The following is a 23913-nucleotide window of genomic DNA, read 5'->3' as shown; positions in this document are numbered from 1 at the left end:
TGTAAAATAGGCTTCCCGGCGCGCAGGGCCCTGCTCGCCTAAATCCGCCCGGTTTTGGGCGGATTTAGGCGAGCAGGGCTCTGAAAATCTACCCCTATATGTTGTAGCCCTTACAATTACCTCATATTCTTGTTTATATTATTTTAATGTACTTCACATGTGCTTGCACACTGGTATTTTTATTTCCACATTTTTGGTGCCTGTTATTTCGCTTTTTAAGATTCATTCAAAAAAAATTTTTATATTAGATGTGTAATCATTTTTTTTTTTTAAATATTCCGCAGATTTTCTGATAAACTTGATGGTATGAGACAACTATCATACACATACAAGCAATATTGCATACAGGTAAAATCATTCAATCATTGTGTCTAGCTACATCTTTACATTGTGCGTGTTTCAATTTATATGTTCCATTTTATATGTTACCATTTATATGTATTTATAATTTTATCTGAGTTATGTATGTCCTATATTGTTAAGTTACATTTGTTATTTATGAATTGTAGCCCCTCAGGCAGCCCCATTGCGTGGGCGAAACTCGGCCTGAGTCGGGCTTTTTAGCGGTTGAACGAGTCTCCATAATAAAGAATCTAAACGGACATTTCCTGGCATCTATTGTATTGTGTTGCCTCCATGTAAAAGTTGTAGAAATTATAGAAGTATTAAGGTTCAACATAACATAAGCAAAAGAAGCTTACTTGTGCTGAAAGGTTAGATTAAACTGCACCAGGGTATTGGATAGGAAAAATCCAACAAAGCCCTACTTGGCACCATGTTTCGATAGTCTCTGCTTCAGGGGCATCAATTCACAGGAATACTGGCCCAAGCATCAACGTTTGAATGCATCCAAAACATTAAAAAAAAAAAGGAAAGATTGCCAACTTGTGCTTTTTAGAAAACAGTGTGAAAACATATTGAATAATATAAAATACAAGTGGGATTATAATTTTGAATTTTTAATGAAAGCTTGCAAGCTGGAAAACTGCTAATCTTAACATAGTAAGAAGAAATGTAGTAGAAAAACTTACTGTCCTCAATGTGGCAAAGAGCGGCAAGGTCTCAACGGCATAGGTAATCCTCTTGCAAAATAGTCTGTAAAAACGCTGGCTGTCCATGCGGTATTTAAAGATGGCCGTCAGGAAAACCCCCTACTGACGTCATCAAGGACCACCCCTTGCAGTGCTGTGCACTGACAGGATCAGTGTTATGAGTCTGCTTAAATTTTTTTTTTTTTTTTTTTTTTTTAAAGACGGCCATCCGAGCAACGCCTCCCTTTTGAGGTCAAAGGGAACAACTTCTCCTGAAAAGGTGTATCAGTTTCTTCAAATTGGCTGTCGTAATTGGGACCGCCTCTTTCACTAACATTCATGATGGGACCATCGGGAAACTTACCGCTAACAAAATCAACAAATATTTTTCTTTGTTTAAACTCTGTGGAGCCATCGTGTTTAACTTGAAAATCCAAGATTGTTTTTTTTTAGCCAAATGGAGAACCCTGTTCCCCCCCCTCACCAATGTTTTAGATGTATTCAAACATGGGTGTTTGGGCCAGAATTCCTGTGAATTGATGCCCCTGAAGCAGAGACTATCGAAACATGATGCCATGTAGGGCTTTGTTGGATTTTTCTTTTTGAATATATAATTTGACCTTTCAGCACAAGTAAGCTTCTTTTGCATATGTTATGTTGAACTTTTAATACTTCTATAACTTCTACAACTTTTACATGGGCATTTAATGAGCAACTTTAATAAAATATAAAAAAAAAGAGACTCTTTGACTGAAGATTATACATGACCGGCATCGTGGAGAAAAGTTTTACCCAGTACCTGCCCCGGTGGTATGATGGTTCTCAATTTAATTATCTTTATGCCTTGTTGCAATTAGTGCTCTATCCATATATTATATTTCTATGCATGAGTGTCTTATTTTTTAAATTTTATTCTTCACTCTTACGCTTTTGGACTATTTTTTGAATGATTCATTATTTAAAAATACTATCTTGGAAGCCCAGACCAGATGTATTCCACACATTAGAAAAGGTGGAAGGAAGGCTAAACAACTCCCGGCATGTTTAAAAATGTGGGGTGAAAAGCTATAATAGCTAAAAGAACATGTTTGAAGAAATGGAAAAGGGTTCTGAATGAAGAAAACAGGAAACAGCATAAGCACAGGCAAGTTAGATGCAAAGCACTGATAAGGAAGGCAAAGAGAATTTGAAAAGAAGCTTCCCATGGAAGCAAAAACTCAAAAACGTTTTCAGGTACATTCAAAGTAAAAAGCCTGCAAGAAAGTCGGTTGGATCATTAGATGATCAAGGGGTGAAAGGGGCACATAGGGATGAGAAAGCTATAACAAAGAGATTCAATTAATTCTTTGCTTCAGTCTTCACTGAGGAAGTAGTAAGAGATACCTATGCCAGAAATGATATTCAAAGGTGATGATTCAGCAGAACTGAAACAAATCTCAGTGTACCTGAAAGATGTAGTAGGAAAAATTGATAAACTTAAGGGTAGCAAATAACCTGGACCAGATGTTATACATCCCAGACTGCTGAAATAACTGAAAAATGAAATTGTCAATCTGCTATTAGTAGTTTGTAAACTATCATTAAAATTGTCTATGGTACCTGAAGACTGAAGGGTTTCCAATGTAATGCCTATTTTTAAAAAGGGATCAAGGGATGATCTAAGAAAGTACAGACCAATGAATCTGATATCTGTGCCAGGCAAAATGATAGAAACTATCAAACAACAACATTGTTGAATATATAGATAGGCACAGTTTAATGGATTTAAGTCAAGAGAAGTCTTGCCTCACCAATCTGCTACTTTTTTTTGAGGGCATAAACAAGAATATAGATAAAGGTGATCCAGTTGATATAATGTATCTGAATTTCCAGAAAGTATATGAAAAGTCCCTCATGAGAGACTTCTTGGAAGACTTCTTAAAAAGTAATGGGATGGGGGCAGTGTTCTGTTTTGAGAACTGGTTAAGAGATAGAAAACAGAATAGGGTTAAATGGTAAATTTTCCTAATGGAGAAAGGTGAATATTGGAGTGCCCCAGGGATCTGTTCTGGGACCACTGCTTTTTGATATTTTTCTAAACAACTCAGAAATGGGAATGGGTGAGGTGATCAAATCTGCTGATGAGAAAGTTATTCGGAGTTGTTACTACAAGAGGATTGTGAGAAATTCCAAGAGGACCTTGCAAAACAGGCATACAAAGTGCAAATGAAATTTAATGTGGACAAGTGCAAAGTGATGCACTTAGGGAAGAGTAACCCAAATTAAAGCTACATAAAGAAAGGTTCCACCTTAGGAGTCCCCATTCAGTAAAATAATCTAGGCATCATACAGTGAAATCCTCTGCTCAGTGTGCAGCAGCAGCAAAGCAAGCAATAATTATTGGAAAGGAATGGAGAATGAAACAGAGAATAGCATAATGCCTCTGTATCGATCCATGGTGTGTCCTCATCTCGAGTACTGTGTGCAGTTCTGGTCACCGCATCTCAAAAAAGATATAGCAGAATTAGAAAAGAAACAGTACAGCAACCAAAATGATAAAGATGATGGAATGAGTACTCTATGAGAAAAGGCTAAAGATGTTAGGACTTTGCAGCCTGGAGAAGAGACTACTGAGAGGAGATATGACAGAGGTCTATAAAATAAGGAGTGGAATGAGTAAACATTAATCAGTTTACACTTTCAAAGCATACAAAGACTAGGGGACATGCAATGAAGTTACTAGGTGATCCATTTAAAAATGAACAAAGAGAAAATATTTTTACTCAACGCATAATTAAGCTCTGGATTTCATTGCCAGAGGATGTGGTGAAAGCTATTAGTGTAGCTGCATTTAAAATACATTGTTTTTTACAAGTTCCTATAGAAAAAGTCCATAAACCATTAAGGTGGAGTTGCAGAAATCCACTGTTTATCCCAGGGATAAGCAGCATGGAATCTGTATAACCCTTGGGATCCTGCCAGGTACTTGTGACCTGGATTGGCCACTGTTGGAAACAGGATACTGGGCTTGAGGAACCTTTGGTCTGACCCAGTACGGCAAATCTTATGTACTTCTGAAGTTATTTTGATGGTTAAAAGTGTGTTACCCATAAAAATGGGTTCTTTAAACAAGGTGGGTAAAATTATGGACATTTTTCCCAGATGTATTTCTATAGGTAGAATTAGGTTAGTTGAAACAGATAATCCAAAGCAACACATGTTGCTTTGGATTATCAAAACTATGTGCTTTTTAGTTGGAAAAAGTGTTTGCAAAAAAAAGCAGGCACAAATCTGTGGGTACTTGTGGCAAAGATGAGGATTTTTTTTTGTGTGCTGAGATTTATTATTTTGAACTTAGACCTTTTTTGGTTCCCCAATAAGATCTCATTTCCCTTGCAATCCTTGAAGGGATAGGCATGTGACAGCCTAACTCCTGCTGTCTCTGCAGTTTCTCGTAGCTAGGACTAAACAGGTTAAGCTGTTCCGTACTCCAAAGCAAGGCTTGGAATGCATAACTTCCCCAGGCTCCACAAAAGTGGCGTAATGTTGCAACATTCTGTATTGCTATTGGGCAGGAAGCCAGTGCCTTGGCCTTTCATTGGTTGTACACTACCAGTTCCAGAATGACCTAGCCCAGAATTTTCCATAAATCACAGTCTTGGATGGAAGTGAAAAGGAACCAGATCTGTGCCAAAGCCCTGCCCCCACAATCCACATCCTTAAGAACAGCCTCTCCCCTATGCATGAGAGATGTTTCCATACATTGAAAGAGTGCATGCAAATATATCTCATGCATATTTATTGTGGAGATCCTGAAAAACCAGACCTATTTGTGGCTCTTGAGGACCAAAGCTGGGCATCTCTAGTCTACTTAGCATTAACTGTATGAGTTCTTGTTATTTAACCTGTTGCTGTTCACAAATTAAATCTTGTTTTCTGTTCACTGTTTTTATTATTTGTTAATAAACACTTTAGTTTGTTAGCTCTATCTTATGGCTAATTGACAATCCCAACATTTTTGTATTCCGTCTGGAGGTGCATTTCTAGGAATTGTGTGTCCCACTGGGTTGTGTGGGGTCTCACTATCCCAGAGGCAAGCAGGAAACCAGATGGCAGACTGCCAGCATAGGTACACCGTGTGCAGCAGTAGGCAGGCCTGAGCAGAGTTTAGTAAGACACTCAATGTCCACAGGTTTAACCCCAAGTAGGTATCTGGAGCAATGCTAAGTTACAGTAATGTTTCTAGGGGCAATAAACAAGAAACTGAGGCACACTGCATGAACTACCACAGATATCCAGTGGGATCTCAAAACATTTCCTGAAAAGTTCTGAACATGTACAATGTACATTATTCGTGTGAGTACTGGAATTCTCTGTGGCCACTGCTTTACCAGATTTATCCTCGAGGTCTGGTTGGGAATATTTTCATGGAGGTTGAGGTTGCATATTGAGTCTTACTTAAGATTTCATTTGGGATTATGAGTAGTTACTTAATTGTATTGGAAGTTAGAAATAATTTTAATGTTTACTGTATAATGTATGCTAATTTTTGTACCATGCTTTTTTATTTAAGCAGATAATTGTTCTATAAATCTGGTTATTGCCCAAGGTGTGACTAAAGTAAACTGCTTGCCTTCAGAGAACTAGACATTACGACACATGAGCTACAAGGTCCTTAGAAACTTGGTTAGAGAAAACCGCAGGACTTAAAACTAGAATGAAACATTGCCAAACAGGTCAGTACAGACTACAGTACATGGCAGGCAGAGTGCTGCTGTGGCAAGAGTCAGTTCTCCTGATGTGCTGCCGTGACCTGCGGGACAAGGCAGGTGGAATGCTGCTGTGACAGAGGTCAATTCTGAGACTTGTTGCTGTGGCCTACAGTGAAGGGCAGGTTGAGCACACTGCTAGTGGCGCTCCTTTTGCTGAGGGTGCTCTTCTTGTTCCAGGCTAGCAAAGTGCTGGTGCTCTTGCTGTTCATGACATTCTTCCTGTTTTCTTTGTTTTTCTGCAGCCCGCTCGATGACATCATAAGAGGCTTCTTGTCCACCTTTCAAGATTTAGAAACAAATAAAAGCAAAGAAAAACGTCAAAATGAGCAGGAAAAACAATCCTGAACTAAACTACTCTTTTACTAATTGCAGTATAAGCATAAATTTATTGGCATAAAAGATCATTACTTCAGCAATAAATTAGAATCTCATACTAAGGTATTTTCACTTTGCTTTAAAGTATTGCTGATGTGCAATGAAACCCTAGGAGATTCCCAGGTCACCTAAAGATGGGGATGCTGTGGAGGGGGGAGGGGATGGGAGTCTGTCATTGCCCAATGGTGACACCTAGTGGCTGGATTTATGGTCTACATTCCCTGAGTTCTGGAAGGAGTCAGTTTGTGGCCTGCAACCCAGGCCTTTTACTGCAATAGCCGGGCTGATTTGGGGGAAGGGGGGGGGGGAGGAGGAACCCACACCCTTCCCACTCCAGGTGCTTGCAAATGAAGGCTCGAGGTGCTATACACCAACACAGCACAGTCCTGACTAAGCTGTTAAGTCCAGAGGAGCAGGAGGAAAGCATTGTGCCAAAAAATAACAAACAAACCCAAAACTATGAAGAAAGACCATGTTTATTTATGGCTGGAATACCATTTGCAAAAAGCCTAACCCCACAAAAACGGGCAATAAGAGTGGATGGTCATTCATGTCACACCAAGATAATAAAAAGTCAGCCAATCCTCTTTCTCAGAGTCAGGGTGGTTTACATCAGGAGTGCTCAAACCAGTTCTACGGGCCCCCCCCAGCCGGTCGGGTTTTCAGGATATCCCTAATGAATATGCATGAGATGTATTTGCACGCACTCTCTCCTGTGAATGCAAATATTTTCATGCATATTCATTAGGGATATCTTGAGCGCCCATGGTTTACGCAGACCTGCCACAGTAAGGTCTTATTATGGCAGCAGATTAGGACGTCCAGTCTGCCCAATTTCATTCCCTTCATTCCTTTTTAACTAAACACTCTCTGGGCTTAATCCCAGGCTTTCTTAAATTCGGTTACGCTTTGGCCTTCTCCATCTCTGCAAGCAGGGCATTTCTTGCCACCGTCCCTCTTTCTTTGAAGAAATATCTTCTAATGTTACCCCTGAGTTTGATACTCTGGGAGCCTTGTTCTAGAAGGAGAAATTTAGTCTTACCGGATGGAGCAGGACGAAAAGGAGCTTCTTGTCCACTCAGTAAGGTTTGCTTCCTGTACATCACAGGTCCCTGAACCCAGTTTCTGAGGGCCACAGACTGTTCTGCTTTTCAGGATTTTCACAACTAATCTTCAGGAGGTATTTCTGCATGCAGTGGAAGCAAGGCATGCAAATACCTCTTGCACCTTCATTGCGGAAATCCTAAAAACAGACCGGTTTGTGGCTCTCGAGGACCCCTACAGTACACTATTAATATCTTTGAGATATCTGAATATATCTAGCGCATCCTTTTTTTCTACAAAGCTGCAGTGGCCAGAGACAGTGAGGTCAATATCCAAAGCCATTTAGACAGGTAACTCACAAGTTATCCATCTAAATGGCTAGTTTTCAATATTTCCCTTGCTTATCCAGCTAAAAGTTAGCCGGCTAAGTCATCTTCCGGCTACGATTTAGCTGAACAAGGAAGGGGCATATTTGGGGGCATTCCGAGGCAGGATTGAGTTAGCCAACTGAAGTGATTAGGCTAATTTTTGACGTGCCTGACAGCAGGTGAAAAGTTTTATGGTAATTTAGGAAAAGTGCAGAAGGCAGGGCCTTCTGGCAGTAGTACAACCCCCCCCTTCCTCCCTCCCACCCTAGTTACTAGCAACAGCAGAAATGCTAGCCTGATCGCTACCACGATCCAGGCTCAAGACCAACCTAACATTAAGTTATCAGCGGAGCAAAGGTTAGGATGTACGGGGAAGGGGGCCCTGGAGAATTAAACTTTTTTTAAATTATAGTCTGAAAACTTGATATCTAACTGGCAATATTCAAAAGAGTATTGGATTATGTTTAAAGTTACCTGGTTATGGTTAGCCAAATAACTTTAACTGGGGATATTTAGTGGGACGTTTATCCCACTGAATCTCATGGATAAGTTAGCCAGCTAACTCTACATGAATATGTTATCCATTTTCCTGGTTTGTGAATATTGGCCTCGAAGCAGCTGCCTATCCCCTGTGAAGACAATTTATAATCTCTATTTTCTGGTTTAAATGCAAGGTCCAATGCCTAATGTGGCAGTAATTTATGGAAAATTACACCTGCTTTACATGTATTCTGAATGCATTACTTGACTCGATTAGAGCTCAGTTTTTGAAAATTTAGTTGACACTTAGATGTGAGAAATTGGGACTTGATCATGTTAAGTGCCAAAGTTATGTGTGCAGCTAATTTTCAAAAGCACCATGTTTTGTGACTGTTAATTTTAGTGTACTACTGCATGTCTAAGTGAGAGGAGTGGCTTCAGTAGGGCCGTCTACACTTCCTGAGGTTCTGCGTGTGAATCTGCGATGCTTAACTGAAGCATGTAATCAGGAAAGGGCTTGGGTTGGGATGGTTTCTGTACTGTTTATTTGTCCCCAGGAGCAATGTACCCCACTTCACCTAAAACGGTTTGTTCTGTTTGACCACATAGGTGTGCAAAGAGGTTTCTGAATCCCTCAAATTCTGGCACGACCATTTGGATATTGTATAAGTGTTACTTCTTTTGCTTTCTACGATTCGATTTTTCTTGATTCAGGTCACAATTAATTTGCACTATATTCAGTTCCAAGGGACTTGTTGCTGGAGATGGCTGTGTGTGTCCGGGATGATAGATACCAATCTTTTTGCTTCACATTAGAAGCATGCGATTCAGTTTTTAAAAAAGGTTTTAAAATCTGGCAGCCTTTTTTCAAACTGTGACTAGGACCTGTGTGTTGATACTGTTTTAAACTTAGGTGCAGATTGTGCAATGCATAGGAGTTATTCTAGGGTGTTGAAGGAGAGAGAGGAGGGGGGATAGCAGCGGCACATTAAAATACGCTCAAAGCCTTTCACCCGGGTAAACTGTCTGTCTGAAGAGTCCTCCCCCTCAGTCTGCCTAAAAGCTGGCATCCCCAGCGACAGGCTTAGGCAGGGAAGAGAAAAATCATGCACGACGGCTGGATTTTTAGATCAAATTTCACCTGCACAAAAAGCCTCTCCAGCGTCCACGGGATCTCCGTACCCATGGAGAACAGTCACAGGGAAAGCGTGCACAGACACTGAAAACGGGGTGCACGTTTTGCTCCCACAGACTTCAGCAGGGTCTTGGAAAATCCCTCCCTCAAATAACTGGAAGGTATAAATAAGGCAAGCCTTTATTAAGGATGGATGTTTTGGTTTATTTAATTGATTTTTTTTTTTTTTTAGAAGTTTTTTATATACGGATGAACGTTGGGAACATCTCATCAGTTCACATACAACAAAACTTAGCAACAAGCGCTTTACAGTGAAACAAGGAACTGTGGACTATAGGATACACATAACATTTTAAAGTTCACTTTATGCTTTGTATTAGATGATATATGTGATTGCAAACCGCTTAGCACAAAATTGTTTCAATCAGTATATAAAGAATGTTTATATATTCTTATTCCTGTAAATGACACACTTCAAAAAGCTACTGAGACCTGGAATTCCACTTTAACGGTGATTAATACATTCTTGACAAGCAACTTCCTAGCACTCAACACTGCGAAAACAGAGATACTACACATCACCCCCCAAAGCATTTCCCCTCCCCTGCACCTAGGCTACAATCCCCATTCCCCCCATTCCAACGAACATGTTCGCAGTCTTGGCATCACCATTGATAACCTTCTTTCCTTCAAAAAATATATCAACAACACACTCAAAGCCTGTTATTTCAAACTTCACACCCTCAAAAAAATCAAACACTTACTACACCTCAGCGACTTTCGCACTATCTTACAAGCATTCATTCTATCCAAAATTGACTACTGCAACGCCCTTCTCCTAGGTTTACCCAAAAGCACACTGCAACCACTTCAATTATTCCAAAATGCTGCTGCACGGATCCTCACTAACACACACAAAAACGATCACATCACCCTGGTTCTAAAACACCTTTCATCGGTTACCTGTCACAGAAAGAACATACAAAACTCTCACTCTCATCCACAAAGCACTCCATAACCAAAACATGAACTGGCTCACTGAGCACCTTACCTTTCACAGCTCAAACAGACCCATAAAGGCAGCAACACTTCCCGTCCCTTCCCCTAAGCAGTCGAAACTCGGTTCCACTAGAGCTCGGGCATTATCTTTGGCGGGACCCGTCCTATGGAACAAGCTCCCATCCCTTCCTGCGTCAGGAACCTTGCCCAAAAAAAATTTAAGCAGAATCTGAAAACCTCCCTGTTTAGACAAGCTTACTCATAACTACCGTCCTCCCCCTTTTGAATTCTATGCTATTCTAAGTTATATGACATTCTCTCTTATTTAATTACATTTTGATCCCACACTTATTGTAAATTGTTCAGTTCTAATTTTACAGTATGCCCTAGTTGACTCGCCCCCTTGTATTTTATTTTCTCCCCAAATTTGTTCAATTTTAAGCGCATTGTTCATAGTTCTCTGTAAAGCTCGTTTAGCTGCATTTTTTGTTTACTGTGAACAGATGAGATGTTCCCAACGTTCATCGGTATATAAAAGCTTCTAAATAATTTCTAAATAAAATAAATAAATGAGATGAGGCTGAAAGGGGCAGACTCACGAGTACTGATCCGGGTACGTACAGGGAACAGCCCTTCACAGGAAGGGTGGTGGATACACGGAAGAGCCTCCCAGGGGAGGTGGTGGAGGAGAAAACAGCGACAGGATCCAAGTAACTGAGAACCTGTTGACAGAAAAGGACCGCAAGGCCCATCTAATCCGCCTGCCCTATTTGCTTCCTGTTACAATGCCCTGTACTCAAGTTCATCTCTGGACTTCTCTTCACGAACAAGGATCCTCTGCTTGTTCCCGGGCCTCCCCCTTCTGTCCTGTTCAGGGCTTGCACTCCAGGTCGTGCACCTTTTAAATCATCAGTGCACTAAAGTCAGAGGCAGGAAAACAGAACAAATTTTCAAAGGTGAGGCGACTCACCCGTGGCCTCCCCTCTGAAAACGCGTTGTGTTTTAAAGCGTCTAAAATCAGTTACATTACTTTGGATTCAAATGTCCAATTCAGAACTTTCATTATGTAATGTGGGTTAGAGAACCCCTCACCCCCAGCACCAAGCCTCTTATTCATAAGGAAGGAAAACACCCCCCCGCTAGGTGGAATAAGATGCAGTGTTTCCAGAAGTGATTTTAACAACGGCGTGGAGGGCTGGACAGACTAAACCGCGCCCACTCAGCCCTGTGAATACTCACTATATGCAACATTCCCTCCGCCCCCCCTTTCAGTTTCAGCTGTGTCAGCTGCCTGCCTTGCATCCAGGACCCTCAAAATTACCAAGTTGTGCGCGTCTGGGATTTGCAGAGTAATGACATCGATTTCCACTCCCTCCTCCCCCACGTTCTTCAGCTGCTGCACCACCTCGGAGTGTTTGGCCCATTTACGATCTTCGCCATTCACCGACACAATGTAGTCGCCTTCCTTCAGGCCAGCTTCCTGCACGGAAAGAGACCAGCTCTGTCAGGCTAAGGCAAGCCAAGGCCATCCTCCTGAAAGGCTCTATTACCAGAGCTACACAGGTCAGGGCGGATGCACAAAAAAACAAACAGTTTGGAGATTGAAGGACTGGAAAGTGCAGTACAGAACGCCAGAACCCTTGGGATGTGAGTTTAAATTATGTTTCTATGTGTTGCGACCACATCTTGAGTATTGTGAGAAATTCTGGTCACCGTATCTCAAATGAGGTGTACCAGAATTAGAAAAGATAACAGAAGGGCAACCAAAGTGATAAATGGGATGGAACAATTCCCCTTATAAGGAAAGGCTAAAGAGGTTAGGGCTCTTCAGGAAGGAGAAGAGATGGCTGAGAGGACATACCACAGAGTTCTATAAAATAATGAGTGAATGGAACGTGTGAATGCAAATCTGTTTATTCTTTCCAAAAGTACAAAGACTAGGGGACATGCAATGAAGTTACCAAGTAGACCACTTAAAACAAATAGAAGTAAATGTATTTTTAATCTGCATAATTAAGTTCGTATTCATTGCCAGAGGATGTGGTGAAATCTGTTAGCAAAGCTGGCTTTAAAAAAAGGTTTGGACAAGCTCCTGGGAATAAAGTCCATAAACCATTATTAAGGTGGACTTGGGGAGATCCACTGCCTATCTCTGGGATAAGCAGCATGGAATCTATTTACTTTTGGGATCCTACCAGATATTTGTGACCTGGATTGGTCTTGGTTGGAAACAGGATACGGGCTTGATGGACCTTTGGTCTGATCCAGTATGGCAAATCTTATGTTAACTTTATGTGACCTTAAGTTTTGTGCTTCAGATCTAATCCCTGCTCTGCTACTATGTATCTGCATGCTCTTGGGCAAGCCACTTATTGAGGAATAGCAATGCTTCTCCTGTTTAAAAGCCATCCTGTAGATCAGGCACCAGAATCACGCTGCCATATTCACCCGGGAGGTGAATGCACGCCTGATTCTGATGTGGTAAGACTGTACAGTGCACAGTAATATCCGATTGAGATTTCAGAAATCCAGACTGATTTCATTCCCATAAAGGAGGTTTCCACCTAGATGCTATAGAGACCATGGTGCTTCTGCACTTGTCCACTGTGCTTTGCAGCTGGCCTGTCACATCCCCTCAGCTGAAATCTGGGAAGTTTATCAGTCAAGCAGAGGGAAAGTGATGAAATAATTAAACAGGAAGTTGAAGCAGGAGGGACAGCTTGGAAGGACCCAGAGTTGATCCTTGCGTAGCATCTTCTGGGTCAGCTAGGACTGGAGATGCTGCAGAGGCCGCGTTCACAGGCCTCAAGGAGGGGTGTCGTATTCATCACTCAACGGTGACACCCGGTGGACATTTTCAAGGCCCATTACTGCAGGGTTTTAGAAGCAGCCCTGGTGCACAGCCCGGCTGGAGAAATATAAAATGAGGGGGAGAAATCCCCAGGTAGCCGCAACTGAAGGCTGATAATGCTAAATCCCAGCCTTGGTTTTGACTGAGCTGGCAGCCCAGGTGAAAAAAAGAAAATTGAAGTACAGCTCAGAAGAATGAGACACTGGTCTGCTGGCACCAGTAGTATTTCAAAACAATGCAATTTTACCGAGGCAGCATAGTGTCTGATACATCTGAACAATTTATTTGATTGGGTGACCAGAGAGTTGGATCAGGGGGAGAGCACTAGATGTAGGTGTGGGCCCTAAAGTGATTGACTGGGTTAGAAACTGGGTGAGAGGGAGGCAACAAAGGGTAGTGGTAAAAGGAATTCACTCAGAGGAGATGAGCGTTACTAGTGGGGTGCCACAGGGATCAGTGCTTGGACTGGTTCTTTTCAACATTTTCATAAGCAATATTGTAGGAGGATTGTTGGGAAAAAAAAGTTTGCCTTTGTGGACAATACCAAAATCTGCAACAGGGTAGATACCCAGAAAGGTATGGAAAACATGAGGAGAGGATCTAGTAAAGTTGAGGCAGCTAAGATTTAATTATAAAAAAATGCAGAGTTTTGCATTTGGGCTGCAAAAATTGAAGGGAGCAGTGCAGTATAGGGGATGTAATTCTTCTATGCATGAAAGAGCAGGACCCTGGGACGGTCGTATCTGATGATTTTAAAGGTGGCCAAACAGGAGGATAAGGCAATGGAAACTGCAAGAAAGATGCATGAGTGCACAGGGAGATAAATAGCAGAAAAAAGGTAGTGATATTCCCCCTATATAAATCCCTTGTGAGACCTCGTATATACAGTTCTGGAGACTGCACCTTCAAAAGGATACAAATCGGATGGATTCAGACCAGAGGGTGGCTACTAACATATTCAATGGTATTTATATGGTGACAGACTTAAAGATCTAGACATGTATACCCTAGAGATATGACAGAGGGCTTCACATACCTCCAAGGTATCAATGCAGAGGATGCAGGCCCCTTTCAATGGAAAGGAAGCTCTGCGGTGTCATGAAATGAGGGTGAAAAAGGATAGACTCAGAAGTAACGAAAGGAAATATTTCTTTACAAAGAAAGAGAAGTAGATGTAAGTCTTCCAGTGGAGGTGGTGGAGACGACAGTAGCTGAATTCAAGAAAACACAGGACACCCAGGGGATTTCTGAGGGAATGGTAGCAATTGTGGAGCTGAGTAGTTGGTGTGGATGGGCAGGCTGGATAGGCAGTATGGTCCTTTTCTGCCGTCATATTTCTATGTCTTGAACTGTTAGCAGCAGAGATTCGCAACTGTAAGAACAGCAGTCTCTTCAACTGTTAATATTTTAAAAATTAAAAAAATCTTATTCAGCAGATTACAAAATTCAGCTCAAGCCCACTAGTGTCTCCTCTGGTGGTAGAAAGCACGAGCTTTGGCTATATGTTTGTCTGGATTTCACAGTGCTTTTATCAGTTTGTTACTGAAATATTCTGCCCCCCAAAATTGCTGCAATCTCTAATTTTAATAGAAAGCTACATTCAAAACCACTTTGGGGGAGCTGCTTCAAATAATACTGTTAGTGCACTCCTCAGATTTTCTCTAGCTATAACCAGGCTGCTGCTTGTACATTACTGAGTGCAAGCTCCCATCTGGATGAATAACCAGCATGGAAGGGAACGGAGGCAAAATTAATGTTAGTTGGCAATGGAGAAAGGACTGACCTCGAGAGAGTGACTCAGAACAGAAAAATGAGGACTGACTATGTGAAAGTGACCGAGAACAGAGAAAGCTGAACTGACACCTCAAGAGGGTGACTCGGAACACAGAAAGGGGGAGCGACCTCAAAAGAGTGGAGCTGCGGCCATGGATCATTCACTTACCGCTGCACAGCTACCGGGCAGGACCCCAGCGATAAGCACTGGAGAATCCCCCCTCAATGTGAAGCCGAAGCCCCTCTCTCCACGCTCCAGCCGAGCTCTGCGCACAGCTTGCCGTTTGTATTTGGCTGAAAAAACGGACAAGGGTCCCTTAAAAAGACAACACGTGGACACAAATTAATACATGCAACCTGATAACACAGATGTCTGTTTAATACTTTTCAAATTAGTTGCCATATTGTCCTCTCCCTTCCTAAAAGTGACTTGTGCGCTCACTGGACAGCAGGCTTCCCATGGCCATATTGGTTTTGGAGAAACCTGGAGCTTTTGCAGGCTGTGATATCTTTTAAAAGGACCAGGGAAAAAGATCTTGCAGAACATGAGCTTTCAAAAGCACATAGGCCCCTTCATATCCACGTGACCTTCAAAGTTCGTTCACGGGAACAATTTGTGTTGGTCCAATGAAAGATCCCAGAGCCTACGAAGACTCTAGATCATTGGCCAACAGGGGATGGTCACTGGTCCAGTCAAACGGACTTGCTCAATAATCACCAGCTGTTCAGGGCTTTGGGTTCACATAAAAAGGTTTTCTTCTCTAACTGAACCACCTTTATCTTTAAACATCTATATCTGGCCTCTCTCCTTCCACACAACCATCGGCTGAAGTGGAGAACGTAACAATATTGTGCTTTCCCAGCAGTGCTGCACCAAAAGAAGATACAGCCAATAAAGTTTCTTTTCTGAAGAAACCTTTTTGCTTTGCTGAGATCATATTCGGTTTCTCTACTCAGTGATCCAGGTAAAAGCTTAAGTTCTGGAAACTGAAAAATTCTGTCCATTTCAAGTTGAAAGCCAAAAATAAGTCCATCACCTCTACCAAATTTAAAGGAGAAAAAAAAAAATTGTAATACATTTTGGAGGTCAAGTATTCCCATGCTTTCACTGCTGGGGATTTTAAAAAGGAAAACATTTTCAGTGATGCCATCCAAAGCTCTGGCTTTGCTCTAGCACGGGCTGCATAGTTACATCGTCAATTAGATTTAAAGAGGACCAAAATGTCCCGTCGGTCCAACCGTCTTCTACCTTGCTATAGGATAACCCAGCTTGGTGGAAAAGATTCCTTCTTAATCCCCTAAAGTAATACATGCGCATCTCTTGAAACGTTTTCTGCCTTTACTCAGTGCCTTGTTGCACATTGTACTTCCAGCGCTTCCCAATCCCCACTGCTCATAAGCTTAATCCTCACCAGCCTGTGAAAAATGTCCGCCACCTTCACCTTGGAGAAGCTGGGCATTGTTATTTCTGGCTTCTGATGAGTGTTAGCTGAAAGAAGCATACAAGAAAGGCAAAATTAAAGTGTCTCGTCTGCTGACTAGCTCGATTCCTGCTCTCTGGGTAGGAATGTACAGCACTCATCTAGGTTTGCCACCACTCCAAAGGAAAAACCAAACGAGCTTATTCAGTCCTGGTTTTGCCCCACTGCATGTATGGATTTGAAGTACTGATTTTATTAGGGAAACCAAGGGGAAAAATCAGAACTACAAATCCATGCATGTAATGAGACAAAAACCAGGAAAAGAGGAGACTTTTCAGATGACCTGGGTAAGCTGGAAACTCTACATCCATCCTGTGGGAAAGAATATTAGCATCATCTGTTATGCCAATTCACACTATTCTTGATAGTCAGGTCCACTGCAATAAACATGTAAGAACATAAGTGCCATGCCGGGTCAGACCATCAAGCCCAGCATCCTGTCTCAAAGAGAGGCCAATTCAGGTAATCAGTATCTTGCAGATCCCAAAACGTAGATCTATTTCTTGTTGCTCACTCCCAGAGATGAATAGTGGCGTTTCTACGTTTACCTGGCTAATAATGGTTTATGGAGTTTTTCTCCTGGAACCTGTCCAAACCCCACTATGCTAATTGTCTTGACCACATCCTCTGGCAACAGATTCCACAACCTGATTGTGCAAGGAGTGAAAAAGTACTTTCTACAATTTATTTTAAATCTGCTAGTGTGCAGGCCGATGCAATAAAGTGCTTCCAAAGTAGGCGCATGTTTAATGTGTGCACATGCACCTCTCCTGGGCGCATGATGCAACATATAAACGAGCTGCTGCGCTAAAATGGATGCACTAGGGATAAATTGTGTGTCCCTAGAGTGTCCATTGCATCCCGAGGCTCAGAAATGGCAGCCTGCAGTTCAGCATGTGCTGCCAAAATGGCCGCCAGCTATTCTGACCGCCCCGGAGCCGACCCAGCCGCCTTTGCACATTCCCTGGGGGTCCCGCCGAGGTCCAGCTCCCCCCCCCACCGAGGCACATTCTGGAAAAACGAGGCCATAGTGAGGCGAGCTTGCCTCAAACTGCAGCCGTGGCAAAGTTTGCCATGCTGTGCAGGAACCAGCATGTCGGGGCGGTTGGCCTGCACACGCGGTCAGGCCTAAAAATAAACAGAGCCTCCGCGATCACACTCGCTGCTCCCTCTAGCCTGCCTCTCGGCAAGAAAGCAAATACTTACCCGCTCCTCAGCCCTGCACAGTCTCCCCACTGCTGCCAATCTCCCTGCTTCAAGTCTCTCTTTTTTTTTTTTTTTTAATTAAATTAAAGAGACAGCCACAACTAAAAGGGGGAAAGAACTAATTCCTTGCTTCTGGAGATAGGAGGCTGAGGAGACGGGCCCACCAAGGGAAAAGGAACCAGGACCTCTGGCTATGTACCCTCCCACCCCCCCCTCCCCCCTCCGTCAAGAAGGGCCTAGTTAGACAGGGAATACCAACTCCTCACTCGCCCTGCTCTACCAATGGATGACCCACGAAGGAACCTAACACCTCGGGGGCCAAATTCTTTTCTTATCTTATCCTTTTTATTTTTTTCTTCAAACAACTCCAGACTGCAGGTTTGCACCTCTACCATCTGCTAGAAACAGAGAAATAATGAGGACTGCAGGTGGCACTCTCAGTTATGTAGCAGAGCCTCAAAGTTTTGTTCTTTGCCTCCATCTGCTGGTAGGGATGCATAAACCCACTCGTCTGGACTGATCCAGGGAACAAACAGGAACTTATGAAGTCTGTGTTCCTCTTGGAGAATCAATATGCATATCAGGTTGTACACAGTAGTGAAACGTCTGATGTCTCCTACAACCCTTCACTCAAAAGGAAGCCAATGAAAAACCTTAAGCAGCAGAGAAACTGGCATTTGTCTAGAATAGCCAAAGATGGTTCTTGCTGAGGCATTTTGAAACTGCTGTAGTCTGCATATGAGTCACTAAGGAAGACCCACAAACAGATCATTGCAATAGTCTAAGTGTGATAGTACAATGAACTGGACCATAGATCTTAATAACTCCCCCTATCAAAAAATGGATGAAACTTCCTCACAAGTCTCAGTTTTAGATAGCATGACTTGAGAGATCTGGGAATCTAAACTAAAGTCAGAGTCAAGTGTAACCCCCAGTTAGTTTACTATAGAGGCCACTATTAGCACCCAAACTATTCCCAGCTAGTAAATGGGTCAAATCCTGAGTTGGATTGCCACTAGAAAGCAATTAGTCTTGAGTGTTTAAGACTAACTTTCTCTTCTTCACTCAATCAACAATAGATTAAAAACTTGATACCTGGAGACCACCCTTATCCTTGACTGGGACCCAGAGAAAGCAAAATTGCTTACCTGTAATAGGTGTTCTCCCAGGACAGCAGGATGTAGTCCTCACACATGGGTGACGTCACTGGATGGAGCCCTATCATGGAAAACTTTGTCAAAGTTTCTAGAAACCACAGGGGTCTCCTTTCAGTCTCGTTTGTAGCAATAAGCAATAGCAAAAAATAAAATAAAATGTTTCGGAACTAACTCCGTGGGGTGGCGGGTGGGTTTCGTCAGGACTACATCCTGCTGTCCTGGGATTTGGCTCGAATCAGCCAATCGTCCAAGTAGGGGTGTACCAGCAACCCCTCCCTCCGAAACTGAGCTGCGACCACCACCATCACCTTGGGGAATGTCCGGGGAGCCGTGGCCAGGCCGAAGGGAGCGCTCGGAACTGATAATGTCGGCCCAGGATACAGAACCTGAGGAACCGATGGTAGGACGGCTGGATGCCGATGTGAAGGTACGCCTCCGTGAGATCCAAGGATGCCAGGAATTCGCCGGCATCCAACTTGTGCAACAGACACAACAACTGGTGAACTATTGGAAAAACTGAGACAGCCTGAAATCACAGCAGGTTGGATGTGGAAGGAGTTGGGATTATACTGGAAATAAGTTCTTTAAGACAGATTGTCCGTAAGCTGAATCTTGTCGTCCTTCCTTGTCCAAACAGTAATGAGCTGTAAAAATGTGAAGAGAGCTCCATGTTGCAGCCTTACAAATTTCAGCAATTGGTACTGAACGATAGTGCGCTACTGAGGTTGACATTGCTCTTACTGAGTTCGCCTTTACTCGTCCCTGGAGAGGAAGGCCTGATTTTTCATAGCAGAACTGAATACAATGTGCTAGCCAGTTGGAGAGAGTTTGTTTGCCCACTGCTTTACCCGGTTTGTTATTATCAAAGGAAACAAATAGCTGGGTGGATTTCCTATTGACTGCAGTGTGGTCTAGGTAATATGCAAGTGCACGTTTACAGTCTAAGGTATACAAAACCCTCTCACCTTGGTGCGAGTGAGGTCTTGGGAAGAATGTGGCCAAGCCTATGGACTGATTAAAGTAGAAATCCGTAACCACCTTGGAAAGGAATTTTGGGTGAGTACGTAGGACCACTCGGGTCATGTAGGAACCCTATATAGGGTGAGTATGTGACAAGTGCTTGTAACTCACTAACTCTTCTAGCAGATGTAATAGCTTCTAAGAAGAGAACTTTCCATGTAAGACATTTAATATTGCAGGAATCTATAGGCTCAAAGGGAGAACGCATGAGCCCTGTTAGTACTACATTAAGGTCTCATTCAGTGACTGGTGGCCTTAACGGGAGTTTTAACTGAATTAAACCTCTCATAAATCTACTGATGAGGGGTTGCGCTGATATTGGTGCATCCCCTACTCCTTTGTGGTAAGCTGAGATAGCACTCAGATATACCCTTACTGATGTAGTCTGGAGACCAGAGTCTGAGAGGTGCCAGAGATAGTCCAATAAAGATGATGTGGGGCAGGAAAAGGGGTCAATACTTTTCTGCGTGCACCAAGTAGTAAATCTTTTCCACTTACGATGATAGGATTTTCATGTGGAAGGTTTCCGTGAAGCTATAAGCACTTAAGATACATTAGTTGAAAGATTTAGTGATTGAAGGATTATGCTTTCAACATCCAGGCTGTGAGAAATAGAGATTGAAGGTTGGAGGGGGCGCAACCTGCCCTGATCCTGAGTTATGAGAGTGGATGCTTTGCCCAGGCGAATTGGTTCCCTGATCGAGAGTTTGAGAAGTATGGGAAACCATACTTGTCGAGACCAATACGGGGCTAGGAGTATCACTGGCCCTTTGTCCTGTTGTAGCTTCACTAGAGTTTTGGTTATTAGCAGTATCGGGGGATACGCGTATAGAAGGCCTGAGTTCCAGGGGTGAGCAAAGGCGTCCTTGGTTAACTGGTTTCTCTGTTTGTGAAGGGAGCAGAATCTGTCCACTTTGTGATTCAGCTCGGATGCAAAGAGGTCCATTGTTGGCTGACGTTGAAATATCCTGGTCGTTACTAAAGGATCCAGGGACCACTCGTGGGTTCGGAATTGATGGCTGAGGCAATCTGCAACTACGTTGTGTATGCCTACTAGATAAGTGGCCCGGAGAAATATGGAATGTGTCAAGGCCCAGTCCCAAATTTGTGCGGCTTCTTGGCAAAGGAGATAAGAGCCTATACCCCCCTTGTTTGTTCATGTACAACATGGAAACTGTGTTGTCGGTTTGTATTAGAACAGTCTTGTGTGAAAGGCAGGCCTTGAATGCATAAAGCGCATAACGTATAGCTCAAAGCTCCGGGAAGTTGATTTGAAATGTTGCTTCAAGTTTTGTCCAAGTACCTTGAGTTTGAAGATTGTCTACATGTGCTCCCCAACCTAAGGTGGTTGCATCTATAGTTAAGGTCACTTCACTTGTGGAACTGGTTGCTGGAAAAGTTGGCCTACGAGCAAATTGTTCGTGTTCATCCACCAGAAGAGAAAGAAACATAACTGGTGGTTTATTTGAATTGGAGTAGACAGTGGTTGAATGGTTTGGAGCCACTGTGTTCTCAATGTCCATTGTGTTATTCTCATAGCTAATCTGGCCATAGGAGTGACACGGACTGTGGAAGCCATGTGACCTAGTAGAGTTAGGAACTGATGGGCTGTAGCTGTTTCCTTTGTGCGCAGAGATTCCGCCAAACTGGAAAACGTGTCTGCACGGTGTTTCGGGAGGAAGCTTTTGATACAGTGGTGTTCAATTCTGCTCCGATGAACTGTAGGAGGGAGATGGAGTCAGTTGGGATTTTTGGTAGTTGATCAGAAATCCCAACGAGTGAAGCAGATTGATTGTGAGCTTGAGAGAGTTGAGAGCTCTTTGTTTTGATTGGCTTTAGATGAGCCGGTCATCTAGATAAGGAAAAATGTGTATGCTTTCCTTGCGTAAATGGGCCGCTGCCACCACTAGGCATTTTGTAAATACTCGGGGTGCTGAGGCAAGTCCGAACGGCAGTACCCGGGATTGAAAATGGTGGTGCCCCACCAGGAAGCGAAGGAACTTACGATGAGGAGGGAATATTGGAATGAGAGCATAAGCGTCCTAAAGACCCAGAGAACAGAGCCAATCTCCTACTTGAAGAAGGGGGAAGGATGGTGCCTAAGGAAACCATCCTGAATTTTTATTTTCATAGAAATTTGTTGAGATTTCGGAGGTCTAAAATGGGACATAGACCTCCTGTTTTCTTTGGAATGAGAAAATAGCGGGAATAGAATCCTCTGCCCTATGAGGTCGAGGAACTGGTTCCACAGCCCTAGCTCTCAGGAGGGTGGATAATTCTGTTTGCAGAAGAGTGGTATGATCTTTGTATACCCAAAGAGACTTTGGTGAGGAGTTCTTTGGTACTGTGAGAAAATCCAGATGGTAACCTTGTGTTATAATGGATATAACCCATTGATTTGTTGTGATGTTTGACCAACTGGGTTGAAAGAAAGATCTGACCTCCCACTGGTATATATAGGATCAGGTTGGTGGAGTGGCTGCTGTCCTCTGGCAGGTTTTCAAAATCCTGAATGCTGGGCCTGTTTGAGGAGGAGGCTGAGGTCTAGGTGCCCTTGGTTGCCTGGGTTGACCTATCTGTGATAGTCTTGATGCCCTACCACGGGGTGCTGGAGGATAGTACCTTCGTGGCCTGTAATAGGGTTTTCTGGTGTCTTTCATTGCTGTTCGATGTGCAGAAGAGGGTGTCTCTGTTGGAACAGCGCAGAGTTGGCGCAGAGTTTCAAAATGCTCCTTTAGTTGCGCCACTGCATCCTGTACCTTTTCTCCAAAAAGGTTGTCACCAGTACAAGGCAGATCTGCTAATTTTTCTTGAATCTCGGGCCCGAGATCAAAAGCCTTTAGCCAGGCCCATCTACGGGCACTAATCCCCGTTGCAGCCATCCTGGAAGATGTTTCAAAGCTGTCACAGGCTGTACGGACTTCGCAATTGCCTGCTTCTAGACCCTTGTAGATAATGTTATTGAAGGAATCTTGGTTTTGTTGAGGTAGTGACTCAGACAATTCCTGTATTTGCTTCCATGAATTGTGTTGATATTGAGTCATATAAAGTTGATATAACAATTCTGGAGACAAGCATGGAACCTTGGAACATTTTCCGGCCAAGAGTATCCAGGAATTTTTGTTCCTTATCAGCAGGCATAGATGAGTGTGGGCAGATTCTGTTTTACTTCTTTTGGGCAGATTCCACCACTACAGACTGGTGTGGGAGTCGAGGATTTTGATAACCTGGTATATGTTGAACCAGGTATGTGGCATCCATCCGCTTGTTCACTGGTGGAATCGACAAGGTTGTTCCCACAGTCTATGTTGTAGATCAACAAGGACATCATGGACAGGTATTGCCAGAACTTCCTTAGGAGGATCAACAAATTGTAAAACCTCCAGGGTTTTTTGTCTGGTGTCCTCTTCTGCCACCAGCTGGAAAGGAACTGTGTCTGCCATCTCCTTTACAAAATTAGAAAAGGAGAGGTCCTCCGGTGGTGACTTCCTCCTTTCTTCCGGCGGGAATGGGTCAGATGTATCCTCCGATGAAGTATATGTGTCTCCCTCATCCCAGGTATCTGAGGAAGGATGCCGTGGAGGAGTGGAGTGAGGAAGGAACAGTAGCATTGATGGCATCGATGATGGAAGAAATGGAACAGATGGAGAAACCGGAGTTCTCGGATGGGAAATACTCGGCGGTCCTGGTATAGGGTCAGGCATTGTCTTCCCTGTTGGGAATCTGAGACTTCGCTCCCGATGGCAATGGTTGCATCGGTAGAGCACCGATGAGGGCATAGAGCTTAGCGGGTATCGGTGCGAAGAGTGAAAGGTACGGTGTCAGCATCGGTACAGGCATCGGTGTGGGCATTGGTGCTGGTGATGATATCGGTGTAGGCATTGGCATCGATGGCTGAAGGTCTCGCAGAGTGTCTTTTACTGCCTGGAGGATAAAACTGTCCAGTTCCTCCCTTATAGCTGGTGAGGTCAGAGCAGCTTTAGAGGTGGCAGAGAAAGTGGAACCGGCTCTTCCACAGATCCCTGTGGTGGCGCAGTACCCGGCACCATTACCGGTGGGGATCGCCTTGGAGTGAGAAGCATCGAGGATATCGATGGCTCTTCCACTCAAGACCTCTTCGGTGACGGCTCAACGGGCATCAAGGGCGTTCCGGGAATTGATCCAACATCAGGGTCCCGATGACAATGGCGATGTTTCTGACAATGCTCGGTGACCTTTTTGTAACACACCGATATAGATTTT

General features: G+C 43.3%; 1 protein-coding gene across 2 annotated transcripts in view; it reads right to left on the bottom strand.

The window, feature by feature from the left end:
• Nucleotides 1-5056: 5056 nt before the first annotated feature.
• Nucleotides 5057-23913, bottom strand: part of RHPN1 (rhophilin Rho GTPase binding protein 1) — a 186200-nt gene continuing 167343 nt past the window's right edge. For both annotated transcript variants that reach the window (XM_029592174.1, XM_029592175.1), the window contains 4 exons: nt 16220-16296; nt 14977-15123; nt 11505-11663; nt 5057-6060 (listed from right to left, as the gene is read on the bottom strand). In XM_029592174.1, the coding sequence (XP_029448034.1) occupies nt 5863-6060; nt 11505-11663; nt 14977-15123; nt 16220-16296 (581 nt within the window). In that variant the 3' untranslated portion in view covers nt 5057-5862. The remainder of the gene's footprint in view (nt 6061-11504; nt 11664-14976; nt 15124-16219; nt 16297-23913) is intronic.

The sequence above is a fragment of the Rhinatrema bivittatum genome, chromosome 2 (assembly GCF_901001135.1).
Source record: "Rhinatrema bivittatum chromosome 2, aRhiBiv1.1, whole genome shotgun sequence".
NCBI classification, from domain to species: Eukaryota; Metazoa; Chordata; class Amphibia; order Gymnophiona; family Rhinatrematidae; genus Rhinatrema; species Rhinatrema bivittatum.
This window is presented reverse-complemented; position numbering and strand designations above follow the sequence as displayed.